Genomic DNA, 20,633 nt, shown 5'->3' on the forward strand with positions numbered 1-20,633 from the left:
GCAGAGGTGCAAGAGGGTGGGGCTGCCAGGACTGCCCTAGCTATCCCTCTGCTGGGCCCACGAGTGGTTGCTCAGGTGCTGGCTGGGTCTCCACTGGGTGGGCATGGGGGCTGCAGCTGTCAGAACAGTTCTTGTGTGGATCCGGGTTCTCCTGGGAAAGGGGCAGTGGGAACACCCACCCATGACTAAGCCTGGAAGGCAGTCTCCGTGACCCTGGGAGGAGGGAGCCGTCCCCCAACCTAAGGCCAGGACACAGGTGAGCCTGGCACTGGGCGTGGGGTCCTCCTGGGGTCAGGCCTTGGGCGTGTGTCCCAGTCCCCGTGAGTAGATGGGGGCGTGGTAAGGGTTTCAAAAATGAGTGAGAGCCCTTGGCACGGTGGCTGGCTGGGCTGGGCCACTGACCGTTCTCTGGGCAAGGACGGGGAGGGCCACACACCAAAGGGAACCTTGGCAGTTTACCCCACCTGTGTGGCAGTCCTCTAGGGGCTGGGGGAGGGCGTAAACGGGGCGAGGGGGCAGACCTCTGGCCCTGGGCGAGGGCAGGGTGCCTAGAAGACGCGTGACTCAGCAGGCGATGGAGGGTGCCGGCGAAGGGAATATAAATAAACAGACTCCTTGGGAGGCTGGGGGTGTCCAAACCGGCTCTGGCCCCAGGTGGCTGCCCTGCATGCTGCCGGCAGCACCAGGGGGTGGGCCTGGGCTCAGGTCCTGGGAGGAAGGGCCCCACTCAAGCAGCCCCTGCCTGCCCGCCCGCCCACTCCCAGGCCCTGCCCGGAGTGCACAACCAGAGGTGGCTGGAGGTGGCGACGCTCGTCCCACCTGTCCATGGGGCTGGGCTTGGCCCCTGGGGCGTCACGCGGGGTCTGAGAGGGGCTGCACGGCCAGTTCTGCCTCGTGCTCGTCAGGGGCACCGGTCACAGTGCTGAGGTCCGGCGTTCAAGCCTAGGCAGCAGCTAGGACATGTTTCCGAAGGAAGCTGTGGGGCGAAGGGGGGTGAGGAGGGTCGGGGACCTCTGGCGTCATCCCCTCTCGCCCCAGGTGCAGGACAGCCCTTACTGGACAGCCCAGGTGCAGGACAGCCCTTACTGGGGTCCCTGGCCACCCTCCTGAGGTCAACCCACCCACCCTGCACTCCGGGCCTCGAGGCCCAGCCCCCCCAGGCCTTTCTGAACCCGTGGGCATTCCTGGCTCCTCCCACTGACCTTGGCTGAGCAGCTGCAGGCTCCGCCCCTCCTCGCGCACCTGCAGGCGCAGCAGCTGCTGCAGCACCTCCTGCCGCTGCGCCTCCTGCGCCAGCCCCATCCGTTGCAGCTTCTCCGCGTTCAGCCGCAGCAGTGCCCGGCCTGGGAGGGAGGGGAGAGGGGTTGAGCCGAGGTTGCCATCCAAGGGGTTTCGAGAGCAAAGGCGGAGAGAGAGAAGGCAGAGAGAGGAAGAGATGGGTCGGGTGGGCAGAGACAGACATGCAGAGAGAGACTCAGAGAGACAGGGCAAGAGAGGGAGAGAGGCGGAGGGAGGGCAAGGAGGAATGGTGGCTGAGCAGAGCAAAGCCAGGCGACGACGGAAACAGAGACAAAGCCCCAGACGGGAGAGGCCGACTGGGGAGGAAGCAGAAGAGAGAGGGGAGGGGGAGAAGGCTCTCCGGGGAGCCCGCCCCCGCCACACCCCAGCCCCCCAGCCCCCACGGCACCGGTGATGGCGTGCTGGGAGAAGGCCTCCACGTAGACGAGGTAGTTGTGGGGACAGTGCTTCTTGAGCCACTTGCAGACGTCCTGCTGACTCCACAGGACCACGGGCCTCGTCAGGCCACCCAGGGAGGGGCTTGTGTGGTACAGGCCATCGTGGTCGGAGTACAGCCGGCCCTGTGGGAAGAGGGGTGGCCGGTGGAGTGGGGTGGCAAGGAGGGCGGGGACTGAGGTGGGTGTACTGTGTGGGTGGGTACCTGGGGGGCCTCGGTGCCGGGCTGCTGAAGGAGCTTGACCTGCCGGCTGCCAGCTGCCCTCTGGCTGCGGGAGTCGTGCCACGTGAGGCTGGTGCCCGGGGTCCGAGGCAGGGGGCAGGGGATGCTCTCGGCCGACACCGTGTGCTCCAGGAGGGTCCGGCAGAAGCTGAAGTGGGCAGTGGCTGCAAAGCAGGGGTGCCTGGTCACAGCGGTCAGAGGCAGGGGCTCCCTCCCTGTGATCCGGCTTCCTGCTCAGCCCATCTTTCCTCCACGGAAGAGGAGACGCACGTTCCCAATTAGGGGTTCCCAAGCCTCCCCAAAGAGAAGGAAGTGTGCGCGAGCTGTCCTGAGAACTCCACCTTCAAGAAGCATAGTTTGTGCTCTGGGGAGCAGGATGGATTCTGTTTAATTAGAGAGAGACGTGGCCACCAGGGAGCCTCACACTCAGAACCAGGTGGGGCTCTCCTGGGACGGCCCTGGTCTTCTCCTTGGGCTGGCAGAGCCACATCAGACCAGGGCGCACGCACGCACAGGGCTTGCCTGTGAGGAAACGCGGCCCCAGCGTCCTGGGAGACTCTGTGCTGTGGGGAGACCCCTGTGGCTGGGCTGCCTGCCCACGTGGTCGTCGAAGGCACCTGGTCCCTGCAGCCCCACCTGGCGTTCCTTGGAGGCTTGGCCTCTGTCCTGCTGTGCTCACTGGCTGTGACTTGTGAACGAGAAGAAGGCTGAACTCTGGGCAAGCCCACAAGGTTCCTGCTGCCCCTTCCTGCAGGCCCCCTGGCCCAGGGCAGCTCCCGTGCATGGCAGCGTCAGCACAGCACACAGGCTGCACGCACGCGCTCGGGGACCCAGGCTGACTCCTTGTGCTTTCTCTCCCCACGCCGGCTTCGTTACGCTCATCACCTTTTAGTTTTACCATCATTTCTGTGCTGGTGGCTGACAGGAGTCAGGGGAGGGTAGACACCCGGACTGACCCCTCCCAAGGCCTTGCACAGGTCTTGGGACACAGGAGGTGCCCAGAAACATTGTGAATGACTGAATGGATGGATGAAGGCTCCGTGTGGTGTCCACAAGTCAACAGAGCCCTGGGGAGAGACAGGAAGCAGGGCCCAGCCTTGCCCCGTCTTACAGCATCCACGCCCTGACTCAGCAGGCAGGATCGGGTTCCCAGGCCGGGGTCCTTCCCCCACGCCCTCAGCAGGAGAATTAGTGACCCTCCTACCACAGACACAGCCCCTCACCCCCACTGAGGGCAGGGCTTGGTGATGTGCCCAGGAGGTTTCAGTAATGAGGGAAACCCACATCTTCCACCCCCTCCTCCCTCCCCGTTCTTACAACTTTGGAATTGGATGGCAACTCTGAATTTGAGGTCTGGGGTCAGACAGAGGGCGTGGCCGAGGGTGGTTCTAGTACGGTGGGAGGAGACTCATTCTAAGCAGGCACGTTTCGGGGGAGGGACCCCGGGTCTCAGGGCTTCGCCTGGAGGGGCCTCCAGGCGGGAGAACCAGTCGGACGCCTCAGCCCGCGCCGCACCTGTCCTGGGCCAGCCGGGCCCCGCCCATTTCCTGCCCGCGCTGGGGGAGGGCTCTCCGTTCGTCTGTCGGTCCGTCCCTCCTTTCCAGCCCCAACGTCAGAATTCCAGGAGGAAATGGGGCGGGGACCCCCTCTGGGCCCCACTGCAGGGGCCGGGGAAGGTTTTACCCGCGCGAAGGAAAAGGTGACCGCGGGGTGGTGCTAGCCTGGGGACAGGAGCCTCGGCGGGTCACCTCCCCCAAACCAGGGCGCGCCGATCCCCAAGGCCTGACCGCCGCCCCCCCCCCGCCCTCGCCCCAGCGCGGGATAAAGACACTGGGAACCCCGTTCGGCCGGGACGCGCCCCCTACTCCGAGCGCGGCTGCAGTTTGGACTTCGCTAGGACCCGGCCCTGTCCCTCCGGTCCTCGAGCCCCCAGACCGCGATAGCTCCGCGCCCGGGTCCAGCCCTGCTCACCGTCCACATCCCGGCGCTCCCCGAATCCGGCGCGCACAGCCCCGGCGCGGCCTCGCGGGGGGCTCGGCTTGGTCCTCAGCTCCGTGAACATGGGGCCCGCGGGTCCCCAGCCGGTGCACACGCCCCTCGCCGGGCGCAGGGCGGCCCGTGTGGCCGGCGGGGAACGCGCGCCGCTGCCCCGCCCCAGCCGGCCCCGCGCCCGAGCCGGTCCCCGCGCCCGGCGAGTCTGCGCGGCGAGGCACCTGCTGCCGATCCCTGAGAGCGGGGCGCGCTCCGGGAGCTCCGAGGGGTGTCGGCGGCGCGCGGATGTGCGAGCGCGGAGGGCGTCTGCCGGGGCAAGGGGCGGCTGTGCGCACCTGGGCATGGCGCCAAGGACGAGTGACTGTGCGGCCGCCCGGGGTCCAGGCGTCTGCAGGAGCATCTGAGGGTGCCTTAGCCCTCTCTGCGTATGGAGAGGAGGGGGTATCCTACCTGCTCCTGGGACCCTCTGCCCCATGGGGCCTAGGTCAAGGGCCAGACCCACCACTTCCCTCCATTCTCCTTTGTCAATTTACTTACTCATTCCTTTATTCATGCATTCTCCAGACCTCTCTGGAGGTTTCTCTCTCGAATGGGCACTTGCTTCCCCAGAGAAGCCAGTTTGACGCGCCCTTACCTCCCCCTCCCCACTCTGTGAACTTCAGGAGGACATCAGGGTCTCTCCCCTTCCCTCCGTAGCCCCAGAATCTGGCTCAGTGCCCAGGATGTGGCACCGAACAGGGGTAGGCTGGGGACAGGGAGGAGAGAGAAACCCCGAGGGGGCTGCAGCAGGCAGGGGGGGTGTGCTTGCTTCAGGACCCCAGTGAGAAGTGTTAGGGTAGGCTGGGGACTGCCTGGTCCAGCAGAAGGCTAGACTTGTGACCAGCTTTTTGCCTGCTCTGCCAGGAGCCCAAGGGCTCTCCCCAGGTGTATGTGGGGACCAAAGAATGTCCCACCGCCACCTGAGCGAAGGTGCACATGGACACACAGTATCCAGATAACCGTCCCGCGTGTCCACCTAAAATACGAGCACGGGTGGTCGGACTTGCACCCGTGCGCACCAGCACACACGGAATTCACCCACATGCTGTGACCGCCCGTGCCCACATACTGACTTGTTCTGCTGCATTTATTTATTTTCGTCAGTTAGCTCTCTAGGGTCTGGGCTCTCACGGTCACCGGAATCACCGGAATGTTCAGGGTATGGTGGGGGTGTGGGCGGGGCCGGAACTGGGCCCAGGAATCTGAGCGCGGAGAGCTAGGGCAGCAGTCTGTACCGCCATCAGGACACATACACCCCGCACAAGCCCTACACAGTCGGCTAGGTGTGCAGTCTGCTCAGGTGTGTTAGGCCCTGCCCCGGGGCCAAGGCGACTCTGAAGGGCAGGGTGGGAGGCTCAGGGAGGAAGGGGACCCATGGGTCCTGCTCGTACAGGCAGGTCTCAGAAATGCATCGAAAACACGCAGTAAGCAGGGCCGCCCCTGCTCAGTTTTGAGGTCCCCCGGGGCTAGTCCAGGAGCACATCGCCTGCCCGCCGCACCAGGAGCGGGCGCTACAGCACATGCGCTCGCCGCGTCTCTGTCGCCTTAGCCGCGGTCCAGAGCCGCCGGGAGCCGCCGGAAGTCGAGTTTCGGGAACTTCCGCCCAGGGAATGCGCGGTGGGCGGGGCTACGTGGGACCACGAGCTCTGCTTCCGGGGCGCGGGTGACGCGGGCAGTGGTCCTTCCTGTTACAGAGCCTCGGACGTGTGTGGTTTTTCGCCTCCGGCCGCGGCCTCCATCCCTTCCCTTCTTGGCCGTCGCCGTCACCGGCGCCATGAACAAGAAGAAGAAGCCGTTCTTGGGCATGCCCGCCCCGCTCGGCTACGTGCCGGGGCTGGGCCGCGGGTGAGGCCTGGGGCCCGGGTCTGGGCGGCCGCCGACGGCGACGGGGAGGATGAGAACAGGGATGGCGCGGGATTGGCCTGATCTTGGTGGGAAGAACGGCGCTCTGGGTTAGAGCCGACCCGAGGGAGGCTGTCTGCCCCTAGGAGGCGGGACGCTTGGGTTTGAAGCGACGACTCTGAGCCCGGTTTCTGTCCCCGGGGTGGGTGGCAGCACCGTCTTGCGAGTCTGCCGTGGCGAGGACGCAAATCTCCGTCCCGTAGTCGGAGCTCTGTGGCTACCCTCCCCCCCCCCCAGGCCGGGCAGACCGGCCCCCCCCCCCCATTCTTGGCTTGAGCGTGACTGATTCTCTAACCACGATCCGGGCTGGAGTCCTCTGTGTGGCCTCTCACGGTGGTACCTCATTCTTCCTCTGAGGTGCTGGTGGTCACATTAATGCTTCTTCAGACTCTCTACTCCCCAGGGGTAGGGATGGCATCTGTGAGCCTTGTGACTGGGTCCCCCAGGTCAGATGACTACCATGTATTGTTGAGTACGTGAGCAGGCATCATCACCGTGTTTGTTACTCGTTTGATCAGGTTTCTCTTGTTGGGAGTATTACGTCCAGCGTTATCTGGGGCACACACAAGTCTAAGATCTTGACAGTGTCTTCAGAGGACCTGCAGTTTACTAGGGGAGATGAGATGTTTGCATAAATAAGTACATAAAGAGGAACAGATTTAGAATTCTGGGGTTCCAGCGATCAACGTCTGAGCCAAGTTCAGAAGGACGTAGGGGTGTACAGACGTGGCAGGGTTAGAGGAGAAACTGCTGCTTTGTGTGTTGGGCATTTGAGAAGGAAGATGAGGTGTGGAGGAAGAGGAAGGAACTGTGAGGAGTCTGTGTGGGTGGGACGTGCGGTGGGTGGCGTGGAGCTGCAGGGGCGGAGGGACCGGAGCCCCTGTAGGCACTGGAGAAGTAGACACCTCAGTACGCTGTGCTCAGAGCTGTGCTGAAGCAGAGGAAAGCTCCGCGCGGGGGTAGCTAACTTGGGTCCCAGCTGTGACGGGAGTCATGGTCTCGGAGGAGGGATTTTGGCGGTAGACCCCGTAGAATTTAGAGACAGATGGGAGGGAGAGGGAGGCAAAGCTGATGCCGTGGTACCTGGGACGGCACTGCCACCATCGGCTGAAACGACCCAGAGCAACTGTAGGGCAGGCACAGAAGGGGAACTCCGACTGGGCCACGTTGGGTTTGGGGGCCTGGTTGGATTCAGAGAGAGGGCTGCTTGGCAGATTGTGGGAAACGGGAGACTGTGACCTGGGAGCAGAGGGGTCTGGTGCCCGGGGGAACCTCCTTCAAGGAGAATGTGGGGTGGCAGAAGGTAGCCTCAGAACCTTCTCAGGTTTCTCTCTTGAAGAGGACAGCTGTGTGGAGTTCACTGCTTCTGGGCTCTTTGGGGGTTTCCCGGAGGAGTTAGAAAAAGAGGTGTCATTAGGTGACAGCTGCGGAGGGTCTTGGCACAGGAACAAGGCCACTCAAATAAATGGGCATCTTGGGGTCTCCTGCAGTGCCACTGGCTTCACCACCCGCTCGGACATCGGGCCTGCCCGGGATGCCAATGATCCCGTGGATGACCGCCATGCGCCCCCAGGCAAGAGGACTGTCGGGGACCAGATGAAGAAGAGCCAGGCTGCGGATGACGATGACGAGGACCTCAATGACACCAACTATGATGAGGTGACTTGTGAGGGGCTCCCCGGCCAGCGTCCACGTTCTTAACCCAGTGTGCTGTTGGCATCTGTTATGAGTGGCTTGGAGTGGTGGGTCCATTGCCTGTTCCAGCTAGTCAGGGGATAGGGGATAGCTCAAACAGAGTTTGAGAGGGGAGCAGGAAAAATATGAAGAAATGTGCCCTCTGTGGTCTCTTCAGAAGAGATGCACTGGCACATGTTAGAACTGTTGCGTTGCTGCTGTGTCTTGGCTGGTCTTTAATGATGAAAATTTTAAGTGGAATTGGTAATATTTACCTTCTTTTGCTTTAGTGCTTGTTTTCTTAATGAATTCATGTTTGGTCTATTGAAGTCTTTTACAGATATGTTACAACAGGTGGCATTTTTCCTCAGAGAAAAGTTTTTTAAAAATTCAATTTCGAGTAATTTTAAAGTTACAGAGAACTTTCAAAAATAATATGGAGACTTCCTGCATACTCTTCACAAGTTTCTCCCCATCTCACATGACCCTAGTACTATTATTATTTTTTTATTTGTAAATTTTTAAAAACTTTCATTTTTTTTGGTCGCACCGCATGGCATGTGGGATCTTAGTTCCCTGACCAGGGATCGAACCAGTGCCCCCTGCAGTGGAAGCACGGAGTCTTAACCACTGGACCGCCAGGGAAGTCCCTATTTTTTAAATTTTTATTTACTTTATCTTTGTTTTTATTTTGAGGTATAGTTGATTTACAACGTTGTATTAATTTCTGCTGTACAGCAAAGTGACTCGGTTATACAGATATATACATTCTTTTCCATTACGGTTTATCCCAGGATATTGAATTGGGTATTCTGTGCACCCTAGTACTGTTATTGAAACCAGGAAATTAACACTGACGCAGCAATATTAACTAACCTGTAGATCTTACTTGAATTCCACTGGGTTTTCCACCTGTGTCCTACTTCTGGCCCAGGACCCTACGTTGCATTTAGTTGTGCCTCCTTAGTGTCCTCTGGTTGGTGTGGATACTCTCTCTTTCATGCCCTTGACAATTTTGAAGAGTACTTATCAGCTATTTTGTTATCCTTCAATTTGGGTTCGATTGATTGAAAAAAATTGTTGAGCAAGCATTTTGCAGCTAGACGTGTTCTATTATTGATGTTTCTGTTGGTGGGGGTCGTATTGGAGAAAAGCTGACACTCTAAGTATGTTGTTTGGTTCTCAGTTTAACGGCTATGCTGGGAGCCTCTTCTCAAGTGGGCCCTACGAAAAAGATGACGAGGAAGCAGATGCTATCTATGCAGCCCTGGATAAAAGGATGGATGAAAGAAGGAAAGAGAGAAGGTAAGACAAATTGTCCGCTCTTCATGCTGTGTTTATCCAACTTAAAAAAAAGCGTTTGTTTGTTTGTTTTTGGGCTGCACCGTGTGGCCTGCGGGATCTTAGTTCCCCGACCAGGGATCAAACCCGTGCCCCGTGCAGTGGAAGCGCAGAGTCTTAACTGCTGGACTGCCTGGGAAGTCCCAGAAAGTTTTGTTTCGATTTATTTCAGACTTGGAGAAAATTTGCAAGAATAGGAGATGTGTCTGCTCAGCTTTGAGGCTGCCTGGGGCTTGGTCTGTGGCAGCCACACTTGGAAAACCCTGGACTGTTGCACAGTAGCCTTGGGGGCTGGGGACTGGAGTGGAGAGCTTAGGAACTCCGTGTTTGACTTCCCAGAAATCGACAGAATTTGGGGGATTATTCTGCCTATGCATCAGGGTTACCATCTTTGAAATGGGCGTGGTGATGTTGATGAGTGTATATTAAGTAATTTGGAGGTTCACTGAAGATGGCAAATGACCATTGCAGTCCTCGTGGGCATGCGGCTGTGTCTTGAGAATCTTACTGCACAGGTCATTGTTGAGCTGGGCTGGTGGGGACGGACTCCAGTGAGCTGGAGGGTGCGAGGCCCATGCAGGCTGTGGGAGGGGCACCCTCTGTTCCTGGGGGTCCGTTGGGGGAAGACCACTCCCCCGCAGAGCCCTCCTGTTTTGCCTCTGGGGCTCTCAGGTGGGTGTGTTGGATTGAACTTGGCCCAGCACGTCTGTCCTTGATGTTACCTCATTGGCAACTTTCTGATTCCTTGTCATTTTCTGGGGAAATATATGCGAAGTCAACATAGGATCCTGCAAACTATGATAAGTTTTATTGCTTCATAACATGTTTATATTTTTTACTACAAAAAGAATGCATTCTCACTCTAGAACATTAGGACAATAAGTTTAAGTGTAAGTAATGTTTATTCACAAGCCTGGAAGGTGACAGTTAACATTTTGGTTTACTTTTTTCTTTCTATTGCTCATTATACATACAGTTTTCTTTTCATAACTTGTAGAATTTTTAGTTTTCTCAGAATCATATTAGAAGAGTGAAGTGCCGTTCTTCAGGGGAGTTTTTTAAAAGCATGTTATTTAATCAATGTGCATGAACTTATACGTATCGTAATTTGGTGGTTTTGCATATTAAAGAAGACGTGATTCCAATCTTCTGGAATTCATTCATTAAAAAAATCTGAGTGATGTGGATACATACAGAAAATTGTTGTATTAAGTGGTTTTAGGGAAGTGGTTGGCTTTTGAAAACTTTTCACAATACAAAAGAGCAGAAGGAACAGCGTAGCAGACAGGCGTGTGCCCCCACGTAGTCCGCACTATTCGGTTTGCACTTTCGCTTCTTCTGCTTCTGCAGGTGGGCTTTGCTGGCTCCCGTTGGGGTCAGTTCGCCCTGGCGCTGAGCAGTCCATCCTTGTTACCTGGTAGCCAGTCCACATCCACTGTTCCCTGCTTGTCCGCAGAACTTTGTAGAACTGCTTTTTACGAGCCATGACGCAGTCAGCACCACTGCTCAGGCATGTCCCCTAGCCACCACCACCCCTTTACGGAACGACTGCCCACCTCCTCGTGGCACCCTTTCACTTGTTGCGCTCTCAGCGTTTCCTGTGGATTGGAAGTTGGAGCCTGAGGCTTGATTCAGATCAGTGGAGCATCTTTGGCCAGAAAACCTGACGGTATCTGTGTGAGCTGCTTCCCATCAGGAGCTGTGGTGCCAGGCTGTCTCCAGCCGGTCGAGAGGTGTTTGTCTTTTCCAAGCACGTCGTTATTCACAACGCATTCAAGTTCCTGTCTGATCTTGTGGAGGGAAATATAAATCCCAGCGTTGGGAAGCCCTGGCTGCCGGGCTCTCGTCTACTCCGGTTTGCCTAACTTGGTCGATACTTTGTCACCATTGCCCACGGCTCTTTGAGTTCACGTGTGACCTGGTCCTAAGTCACCAGGAACCCATTTGGATGGACAACTAGGACAACGGTTCAGCTTTTCTTCTGAGCTGAGTTATTCAGAGGATGGCCCTACCTTTGGGACTTTATAGAATTTTAAAGCAGTAAATATACTTGTGTTTAAATGCAGGTATTTAATGGAGTAATACAACTTGCTTTTTATTTTAGTGAGTTCTGCATGTTTTTATCTGGTAGCGAGTTGAGTTATTTGTGAATGTATCCATTGTTGCCTTAAAATAGATTTGATTTAACTGCTGAGTGTGTGGAATTACTCTTTTTGGTGATTTAATTAGGCAGGATAATAAAGTGACTTTGTTTCAGAATGGACATCCAGGATTTCTAATACGTGCCCACGTTTTACTTCTAGGGAGCAAAGGGAGAAAGAAGAAATTGAGAAATACCGTATGGAGCGCCCCAAAATCCAGCAGCAGTTCTCAGATCTCAAAGTGAGCAGATGGGTGGCCTGCTGTTCCTCGTGGCCTTCCCAGTGGAGAACAGACGCTCTGGGGCACAGCTGATGAGACGAGCACAACTTTGCTCACTCTGCCCTTCCTTTAATTCAGAGGGTAGAAGAAGGGCCCTGCTTGGGTGTGCTTAATTATACGTGTGTGTGCAGAAAAGCTCTCCTGCCCAGAAAAGGGGGGACAGAGGAGCTGATTTTCTTTGTAACTTTGTAACTATGTCCATTTAGACATCAGGTTTTCTGAACTGTGTTCCCTGGGCTTTGACAGAACAATTTAAATCTGAGTGAAGTAGAGCAGATCCAACAGGTTGATTTTTCTAAGCAAAGTAGATAAACCGTGTCTGCATCAGAGTCCTTAAGGCATCATGAATTGGGCAATAGGGGTCAGGGAGAACATCATTTTTCTTGTGCGTGTGCAATTCTGCCGGAGAATTAATGTTTGGGGGCCGGGTGTTTCCAGAGGAAGTTGGCAGAAGTCACAGAAGAAGAGTGGCTGAGCATCCCTGAGGTCGGCGACGCCAGAAACAAGCGGCAGCGGAACCCCCGCTATGAGAAGCTGACCCCCGTTCCCGACAGCTTCTTTGCCAAACATTTACAGACTGGAGAGAACCACACTTCAGTAGATCCCCGGCAGACTGTGAGTACCCACAGAGAAGGCAAACGGGGCTCCTTGTGTCTGGTCGGACAGATCAGGACGGGGGGCGGGGGCAGCGCTGGAGGAGCCGGAGTATGTGCTCCTGCTGTGCCACGGCTGAGTCTGTCCGACGGTTCAGACGTCGGGCTCCAGTGGAAAGAGTTTCCAGAGATGAGAATGAAATGCATGCAAAGGCAAGCCAGCGTTTTGTCCTTGCTTCCCGCAGCAATTTGGAGGTCTGAACACACCCTATCCAGGCGGACTCAACACCCCATACCCAGGTGGGATGACACCTGGATTGATGACACCCGGCACAGGCGAGCTGGACATGAGGAAGATCGGCCAAGCCAGGAACACTTTGATGGACATGAGGCTGAGCCAGGTGAGAGGTCGTGTCATGCGTTATTTTCCTACAGATCATATTAAAGAATTTTTGTTTTGCTTATAAAACTAATTTATATTTGTGAAAAGTTCACCCTTTGAAGGGCTTCGTCACATGTTAAACAGACCTGTGACATGTCCAATTCCCTGTCCCATTACACAGTGTGATGGGATTCTGCACGCAGGCTGGTGCGTGTGTCGACCCAGAGGGCGGGCACAGGTGTGCTGCATTCGGTGCCAGCAGCGAAGGGCCACCTGATGCGGTTCTCCTGCTCCCTTGGGGCTTGGGGTCTGTGGCAGGTGACAGAGGGCTGCCTGAGGAGCAGCCCAGACAGGCACTCGTGACAAGCCACGTGCTTACTGTTGATGTCGCTTAAGGCCCTTCCCTCTTTACATAAAAGTTAAACGTACGTGTGTTCCTCCTGCACCCTAGTGAATCCTTGTGTCCTTACGGGGCGTGCACTAGGTGCCGTGCTCTAGAAAACCCAGGCAGAGTGAAGACCCTTTCTCATATGACATGCACGTCAGAAACCGTGAAGGAAAATACTTTCAAATTGACTACATACAAATTAAAAACTTCTGCATGATAGAGAGCACTGTAAAGTCAAGAGAACCAGCAAATCGGGAAGGAGTCATGCACGTGAAAACCAGACGCAGAGTAGTCGTGTGTGTTGAAGAGAGTGTGGACCTGCACAGGCCAGGACGTGACCAGGGCGGCACACCCACACCACTGGGGAATGCTTTGTGTTAAACATTTTTATGGAAAAATTTCACACATACTTAGAAAAACAGCAGAGTGAAGTACTCAGCCATTCCTTTTGCTTCAGTGGAAAACTTAAATTTTAATTGAGCTTTTGCTATACTTGAGTTTTTTACGGTGAGCAGGTATCTTACAGTAAAAAATAAGTAGTAGCTTACAGATCCAAAAAATTGCACGCTTTCATGCTACTAGATATGTATTTATAAGTTGGAGAGTAGTTCATTGTGAATGTCATGATTTAGTCTTTGATTGATGGACCTTTTGGGTGGTTTCTGCTTGTTCGTGGTTACAAACCATGTTTTTTTTATTTTTTAATAAATTTATTGTTTATTTTTGGCTGCGTTGGGTCTCCGATGCTGCGCGCAGGCTTTTCTCTAGTTGCAGCGAGCGGGGGCTACTCTTCGTTGAGGTTCGTGGGCTTCTCATTGCGGTGGCTTCTCTTGTTGCGGAGCAGGGGCTCTAGGCGCTCAGGCTTCAGTTGTTATGGCACGTGGGCTCTAGGGCACGCGGGCTCAGTAGTTGTGGCGCGCGGGCTTAGTTGCTCCGTGGCATGTGGGAATCTTCCCAGGTCAGGGATCGAGCCCGTGTTCCCTGCATTGGCAGGCGGATTCTTAACCACTGCGCCACCAGGAAAGTCCCACAAACCATGTTTTGATGAACTCCTCCTGCTTCTATCTTTGCAGATTTAAGTAAATATTTTTACAGTATCTTTAAAGTGGAATTGTTGGATTGGCATATTTTCACTTAGGTGCCGAATTATCTCTCAAAGGCACGACATTCCACACTCGGCAACGTGGGGGAGCTGGCTGTGCCATCGATCACCCCCCACCCCCACCCCGTTGGCAGCTCTGGTCTGGGGGCCTTTGGGAGGCCCATTCCCTCCAACAAGCCTCCACTTAATTTGCATCCTTGTGAGTGGTGAGGTTCAGCTTCATTTACGTTGCATAGATCTAGTTTGTTGTTTCTTTCACACTTGTGTGTAAAACGTAGAGAAAAAATAGTAATGTTTTGTGCTAAGATACGTATAAGATAAAATTTAAAGATTTAGCCGTTTCTGAGTGTACAGCTCAGGGGCATCGAGTACATGCATATTGAAGTACTGTTTTCATTACTCTAACTTTATAGTAAGTCTTTAAGTTGGGTCGTGTTCTCCGACTTTGTTCTTCTGCTTCAATGTTGTGATGGCTGTTCTGGGTCCTTTGCCTCCTCTCCATGTGAACTTTAGAATCTGCTTGTCAACATCTGCAAAGTAACGGGGATTTTGACTGGGAATGTGTTGAATGTACAGATCGAGTTGGGAAGAACCGACGTCTTGACAGTACTGAGTTCTCCTGTGCGTGAACGTGCAATCTCTCTCCATTGATTTAGTTTTTCTTTGCTTTCATTTGTTAAGGCTTTGCAGTGTTTTCTCTTACAGATCTTGTACGTGTTTGTTGGGTTAACGTCTAGGTATGGTTGACCCTTGAACAGTGTGGGGTGTGAGGGGCACTGACTCTGTATGCAGTTGAGGGCCGTCCACGGCCGTCGGTTCAGCCAGCTGCAGATCGTGTAGCGGTGTGGTATGTGTTGAGGGGAAAAATCCAGGTATAAATGGACCCACGCAGTTCAAACCCGTGTTCAAGGGTCCACCGTGTTTCACAGTTTTGGGGGCTCTTGTAAATGTTGTTGTGTTTTTAGTTTCAGATTCGACATATTCTCTGCTGGTATGTAGGATAGTGATTGATATTAACCTTGTATCCTGCAGCCCTGCAGTAATTACTTATTAGTTCTGGGAGTTTTTTGTTGATTTTTTTCAAATCTTCTACATAGATAATCAATCAAGTTGCCTGCAAACAAAGGGAGTTTTCTTTCTTCCCGTCGCTTTTCCTCTCATCCTTTCCTTGTCCTGCTGCATTTTTGCCCACTTTTTACTCAGGTTGTTTTGTTTTTGTCATTATCATGGTAACTTTAAGACACAACTTGAGAGAGTGCTACAATGAACTGCTCCATGAAAACGTAAAGAACGTTAGCTGAGATCATCAATCTTTGTGATTTCCGGGTTTCACTCATTCTTAGATGGACCTTATGTTCAGTTAGGCTTTTCCCCCTGGGACTTTTATGTTTTCTTTTTTTTATAAAATCTTTGTTCTGTGTGGGTGAATTTTGCTTATTATCGCTACAAACTATTGTCTGAGTTAAGGTTGTTTTCTTACTTGAAAGTTCCCATGCCCACTGGGTGTCGGGATTATGGGAAGGGGCTCCAGGGACCTTCCGAGGACTTCGTTCCAGGCAGTCCTGGCTCTGTCTGACTAGCTGGGCTTGGCCTGTCTTGCAGGTATCTGACTCGGTGAGTGGGCAGACTGTGGTTGACCCCAAAGGCTATCTGACAGATTTGAATTCCATGATCCCGACTCATGGAGGGGACATCAAGTGAGTACCCTGCAGGGCCAGTGGCTGGGTGGGCTCGGCTTGCCGGGAATGTGTTGGATTTTATTTGAAGAATACGCAGCCAGAACAGGATGTGGATGTTCTAAGAAAGGTAGAGTGGGGTTGTTTGATTTCGCCTTTAAAATATATCTGTACCCGTTCACTGTGGACGTTAAATTTGTTACAGATGACATTCCAAATCTGTGTGTGTGCCGAGCTAGCGAGCAGCTTGACGATTGCGGCCCATGTTTCTGACCTTGACCTTGGGCTCGATGCCTGTGTGTGTGGAGGTGCCGCAGACTTGGAAGGGTGCCGACTGAGTTCTGACTTGGTTCTGTCAGCAGGGGCATCAGATGTGACGGTCTGGACACTGTCTGCAGTGGCACCCTCCTCCGGGCCGGGCGCCCTCAGCAGGTGGTGGCCTGACCCAGTGCTTTCTCGCCTGCACAGTGACATCAAGAAGGCCAGGCTGCTGCTCAAGTCTGTTCGGGAGACAAACCCTCACCACCCGCCAGCCTGGATCGCGTCGGCCCGCCTGGAGGAAGTCACTGGGAAGCTGCAGGTGGCTCGGAACCTCATCATGAAGGGGACAGAGATGTGCCCCAAGGTAGGGCGCCCTCCCCAAGCTGCACCCTGCCCTTGAGGGGCTTCAGCGTCTGGGACGCCGCGCAGGACGCCGTGGGAGTGAGCTGGGCTTGGAGGGAATTGCCTGCCTTTTGGTGTTGAAGCTGCAGGCGGTGGGACAGGCGAGGAGGGGAAGAAAAGTTGGGAAAGGGTTTTTCCTGCTTATTTTTACTTGGAGTGAAAGCCTGACTGCCGCTACTTCAACAGGGAGATAACCTTAACTAGAGAGACCAAGGCTGGTCAGCCCTTCGCCCTCCCTGACGTCAGAAACCTGGAGGTGGGCCTGACTCTTAGGGGGTGTGATTGGATCAGCTCCAGAAAGTCCTGAGACCCTCTGAGGGACTGTACGCTCACTGTGAAGGCTGGGGCACCGTGACAGCCAGAGGTGCCCTGCGAATCCTTCCCCCAGGACGTTGGCATCAATCCGAACCTCCCAGGCAGACGCAGGGCTGCCTGCCTGTGTGTCTCTACCTCGTCGTGGGTTGACTTCCTACCCTGAGCGCAGGCTGTGCTCTCCTCACAGTGTGGTGGCGTGTCTTTCCCACACAGGCACAGACGTGCTGTAGCTACGCTCCCACGTGTGGGGCTTTCAGGGGGTCTCTGGCGCAGGCGTGCTGGGCGCCCAGCTCACCGTAAACCCCGGGCCCCGCGGGTGGGAGGACCCTGGCCCCCCTGTCTCCAAGGCTCGTGTGTGCCCTTCTGGGGTGCCTGCCGCCCCACCAGCCTGTGCGTACCCTGTCTGTCCTGTTCCTTTGCCCCCCAGAGTGAAGATGTGTGGCTGGAAGCAGCGAGGTTGCAGCCTGGGGACACAGCCAAGGCCGTGGTGGCCCAAGCTGTCCGTCACCTCCCACAGTCCGTTAGGATTTACATCAGAGCAGCTGAGCTGGAGACAGACATCCGCGCCAAGAAGCGGGTTCTTCGAAAAGGTGAGCCTCCCTTAGGGACCCGGCAGGAGCGGCGCCGCCTGGCTGTGTACCTGGAGGTGGGGGGCAGCCCCGCAGCTCTGTTGCCGGCCCGGGGAGCAGCCTCGCCGCTGCTTCGCTCGGGCTCTGCTGGGAGGGCTTAGAGAGTGGGGGATGCTCTCCAGGCCTTCGTCTGCCCTGGGTTGCTTCTGCCCTTGGAGCCTCTGTCAGGGAAGCTTCTGGCTGAGCTGCCTTCTCCTGCTGTGTGGCCTTGGGTGAGGGCAGGTGCTCTGTGGCGCTGTGGAGTGCTGTGTGCAGGTGCCGTGTGCAGGGCGAGGGAGCCACTAGAAGCTGGCCTTGCGGCGCTAGCCTTCCCGTTTCCGCCCGCAGCAGGTAGAAGGTGCCACTCGGGTCTGAGTCTTAACTGCCTCGGTGGTCGCACTAGAGTGGCACGTGAATGAACTGCTTCCCATCTTGGGAAACTCCTGCAGGGCAGTGTGTTGGTGTGTGTGCCGTTGGCTCGTGGCACGCTGAATGGTCTGCACGCCGGGGAAACTGAGTCCACCTGGGAGTCACTGCCAAGATGGAGCTTTTGTGGGTAGTTGCTTTTCATCGTTGCAGAAGTGAGAAAAGAACAGCTTTGCTCCCTTCACTGGAGCCGTAGACGAGATGCTGCTTTTGACTTTTGTTCCAGATTCAGCACCAGCTGGTCGGAGGGCTGACCTGGAGTAAGCCTGTGCAGACGGCTTGTTCCCCTTGAATTTGTAGTGTGGGTGAAATAGGTGTGTTTTGGGGAATTGAGGGCAGCTTGCAGTGGGCAGTTTCCAGCTCTTGTTCCTAAGGTGTGTGTTTGCGTGAACCGTCAGGGGCGTGTGATGTTAGATGTGCAGGGGTTGCTGGCTGCGGCCTGTGGCGCTCTACTCTCTGTGTGTGTTAGGGGCCAGGTGGTGGCCACCTTGTGTGTGACGCTGACCGCGTGTGAATGTGTGTGTGTTCCAGTGTTTTCCTCTCGGGTCTGGTTTCTTATTGCAGCCCTGCCACACTTAAAATGAGGCCGGGGCGGAAAGTCAGCACCTGTTTTGGTTTATAGAAATCAGCTCATCTCTTTTCAGCCAGGAAAATAGTTCTCTGATGACAAACACATTAAACTCTGGGTAATTAGCACGATTTATTTAGGAAAGCTCTACTGAATTTCCCCTGCCACAGTGTGATGAATGGTCAGAATGGCTTTGTGGCCACTCCCTGTTCACCCCCAGATTACCTGGGTTCATTTCCAGTTGGCTTCAGATTTGTAGAGGGGAGTAGGCCTGGAAGGGGGCCTCCAGGGGAGTGTCGAGTGATCGGTTTCCAGGCCGTCCTGGGCCTCCCGGCTGTGCTTTCCTTCAGGCTGCGCGAAGGTGGGGGGAGCGTGAAGCCCCAGCTGGCCTCCACCCTGCTCCCCGGCCCTGTTCCTGGCCTTCCCCATCCTTAGAGTGTTTCCAAAAACAGTGCTCTTTCTCTAGGTGCCTGGGGCACAGCTGGCGATGCCTCCTTTAGCTCTTGGTGAACCTGACAGCTACTGCTGGAAGGATCTGATATTTGGAAACCAGTGACAGTTACTTCCATCGGTGACTGGGGAGGACTCCGTGCCAGCTCTCAGGTTCTGCTTGAGCTCTGGGTCCCAGCTGGTGCAGCTGACATCGTGGTCCTTTGATGGGAGAACTTGAGCTTCACCTGCTACTTGAGACGTGAGGCCTTAGGAGGCTGGGTGGCGTGGCGTGGGTGCTTGGCCTCAGTCTGCGTGCTGTCATCTGTAGGGGCCCCTGTGGGCCTGCGAGCGCTGCGCTCCGGGGACCAGGCTGCGGGGCTGCTTCCTGTGGGCTTCGCTCACGATGAAGGTGTCAAGCACCGTGTTCCTCTGCTAATCGTGCAGGCCTGGAGCAGTGGAGTGGCTCTGTCCCCAGCCAGCGTGCTCTGGTCCATAAAGTGAGTACAGGATGGCGCCGTGTGTCCCCACCTTGGGGCCAAGGGCCAGAGAGTGCATTGGCCTCTGATCGCAGGCTGTCTAGTTCAGACTGCTCCGTTCCTGACCGGGCCGGCCCTTCCACCCCGGCTGGCCACAACTCTTGGAGGTAGCCTTGATCTGGTGCGGTGGATGGTCTCTGGGGAGCACCTTGGTGAGATCTGGACTCGTCAGCAGTGGTTGGCTTCAGCTCTGGTCCTGTGGGCTATTGATGAAATGCCAACAGAGGAGTTCCCTGTCTCTCCCGAAAAGTGGGGACCGTCTTGGGCCTCATGCCCATCGCGGGGTGAAGTTAATGACCCCATGGCCACTGGCGTGGAGTGTGACCAGTGGGAGGGGGCAGGCAGGGCTGGGGGGGCGGGCGGGGCGGGCCCCCGCAGGCCTCCTTATCTGACATCACTGCTGAGGGGCTGTTCCCTCGGTGGTCTTGGCTTTCTCGGGCTGCTGTGCTTCCTGGTGACTGTCACTCCGGAGGCGGGACTGCTCAGCCAGGCCTCAGGACGCCGCTCTGGGCTGTGGTTGAGGTCTCTCCTCCCGCACATGGTGGCAGACGGGTCTCACCGTGGGGGTCAGGGGTCACCTCGCCAGCCGGGGCTGGTCTGGCAACACGTGGAGGCCAGAGAACTGGGTCAGCCTCAGCCTCCAGTGCAGGAGAACCATGGCCACAGGCCTTGGTGGACACATCATCCCTCGGGATGAGACCTCTAGACAGCTGAGTTCAAACTCGTGGGGACAGGGACCAGGCTCCCCCAGGGATGACGACATGCAGCCCGCGGCCACGTGCCTGCCCCGGGGGTCCTGGTCGAGCGAGAAGCACTGCTGTCACCGCGTGTGTCCTGCGGGGGTCCCGCAGCTGGCGCCCTGCCGGCGCTGGGCTGAGTGACAGGTGTGGTCAGGCCAGGGAAGCCGGGGGGGGGGGGGGGGGGGGCCAAGCCCTTGGCTGCACCTCTTTTGCAGGCTGGTGGCGCTGTGGTCCTTGCAGAGCTCTGGGCCGCAGGCTGGGGCATCGTCTTCCAAGGCAGGTGGTTCCGGAGTGGCAGCGTGTTTTTTGTCGTAGAGGGGAGGTCCCCATGAGCCCTGGACCATGGGAACCTTTGAAACTCACTGGGGGTGGGCCCCTGGGGTTCGTGGGGTATGTCTCCCCACCTCTGGCCCACTGGTCTTAAGCATCTCGGGCACGTGCTGCTTCCTGCTCACCAGCCGGGGAGGGACTGGCGTGGAGTGCGGTGACCCGTAGCCACTGCCATCTGGTTTGGCCATAGGAGAGGAGGGGCACCCCGTTTTCAAGGGCCTATAAAGGGGAGGGGGTGCCCCGTTTTTACAGGGCCTATAAAGGAGGGAAGCCCGTCTCCCAGAGGTGGGAGGGGCTGCTTCTGCTGAAGGGAGGAACGCGAGAGACTTGGTGAGGCCGCAGATTCTGCACCATTGAATCTTAGGGCTGTTTCCCGCAAGCTTGGCCCGTGTTTTCTAGAAAGAAGATCTCCTTTGGGCTGTTCTGGTTTCCTGCCTCCATCAGCTCTTAGTCACCGTCACTCCTGCCAGGGGCTGACTGGAGACCTTGCCTCAGCCTCCCTAGTCCGCCTGCTGCAGGGCTCTGTGTTTAGCTGCCCAGCGTTTTGG

The 20,633-nt window shown here is 56.0% G+C and overlaps 2 protein-coding genes across 3 annotated transcripts in view; one reads left to right on the forward strand and one right to left on the reverse strand.

Annotated features, from left to right (window-relative positions):
• Positions 1-852: 852 nt before the first annotated feature.
• Positions 853-4,048, reverse strand: SAMD10 (sterile alpha motif domain containing 10). The gene is made up of 5 exons (XM_082670478.1): positions 3,929-4,048; positions 1,940-2,121; positions 1,688-1,859; positions 1,203-1,343; positions 853-976 (listed from the first exon to the last, which is right to left on the reverse strand). Exons 1-5 carry the CDS (start codon positions 4,017-4,019, stop codon positions 954-956), a joined length of 609 nt encoding a protein of 202 aa, XP_082526604.1. The 5' UTR covers positions 4,020-4,048; the 3' UTR covers positions 853-953.
• Positions 4,049-5,660: 1,612 nt separating this feature from the next.
• PRPF6 (pre-mRNA processing factor 6) overlaps positions 5,661-20,633 on the forward strand; it is a 33,954-nt gene continuing 18,981 nt past the window's right edge. For both annotated transcript variants that reach the window (XM_082671096.1, XM_082671097.1), the window contains exons 1-9: positions 5,661-5,833; positions 7,381-7,549; positions 8,751-8,869; positions 11,209-11,287; positions 11,765-11,941; positions 12,165-12,320; positions 15,394-15,488; positions 15,936-16,092; positions 16,873-17,035. In XM_082671096.1, the coding sequence (XP_082527222.1) occupies positions 5,763-5,833; positions 7,381-7,549; positions 8,751-8,869; positions 11,209-11,287; positions 11,765-11,941; positions 12,165-12,320; positions 15,394-15,488; positions 15,936-16,092; positions 16,873-17,035 (1,186 nt within the window). In that variant the 5' untranslated portion in view covers positions 5,661-5,762. The remainder of the gene's footprint in view (positions 5,834-7,380; positions 7,550-8,750; positions 8,870-11,208; positions 11,288-11,764; positions 11,942-12,164; positions 12,321-15,393; positions 15,489-15,935; positions 16,093-16,872; positions 17,036-20,633) is intronic.

Source organism: Grampus griseus (assembly GCF_964374135.1).
Source record: "Grampus griseus genome assembly, chromosome: 14".
NCBI lineage: Eukaryota > Metazoa > Chordata > Mammalia > Artiodactyla > Delphinidae > Grampus > Grampus griseus.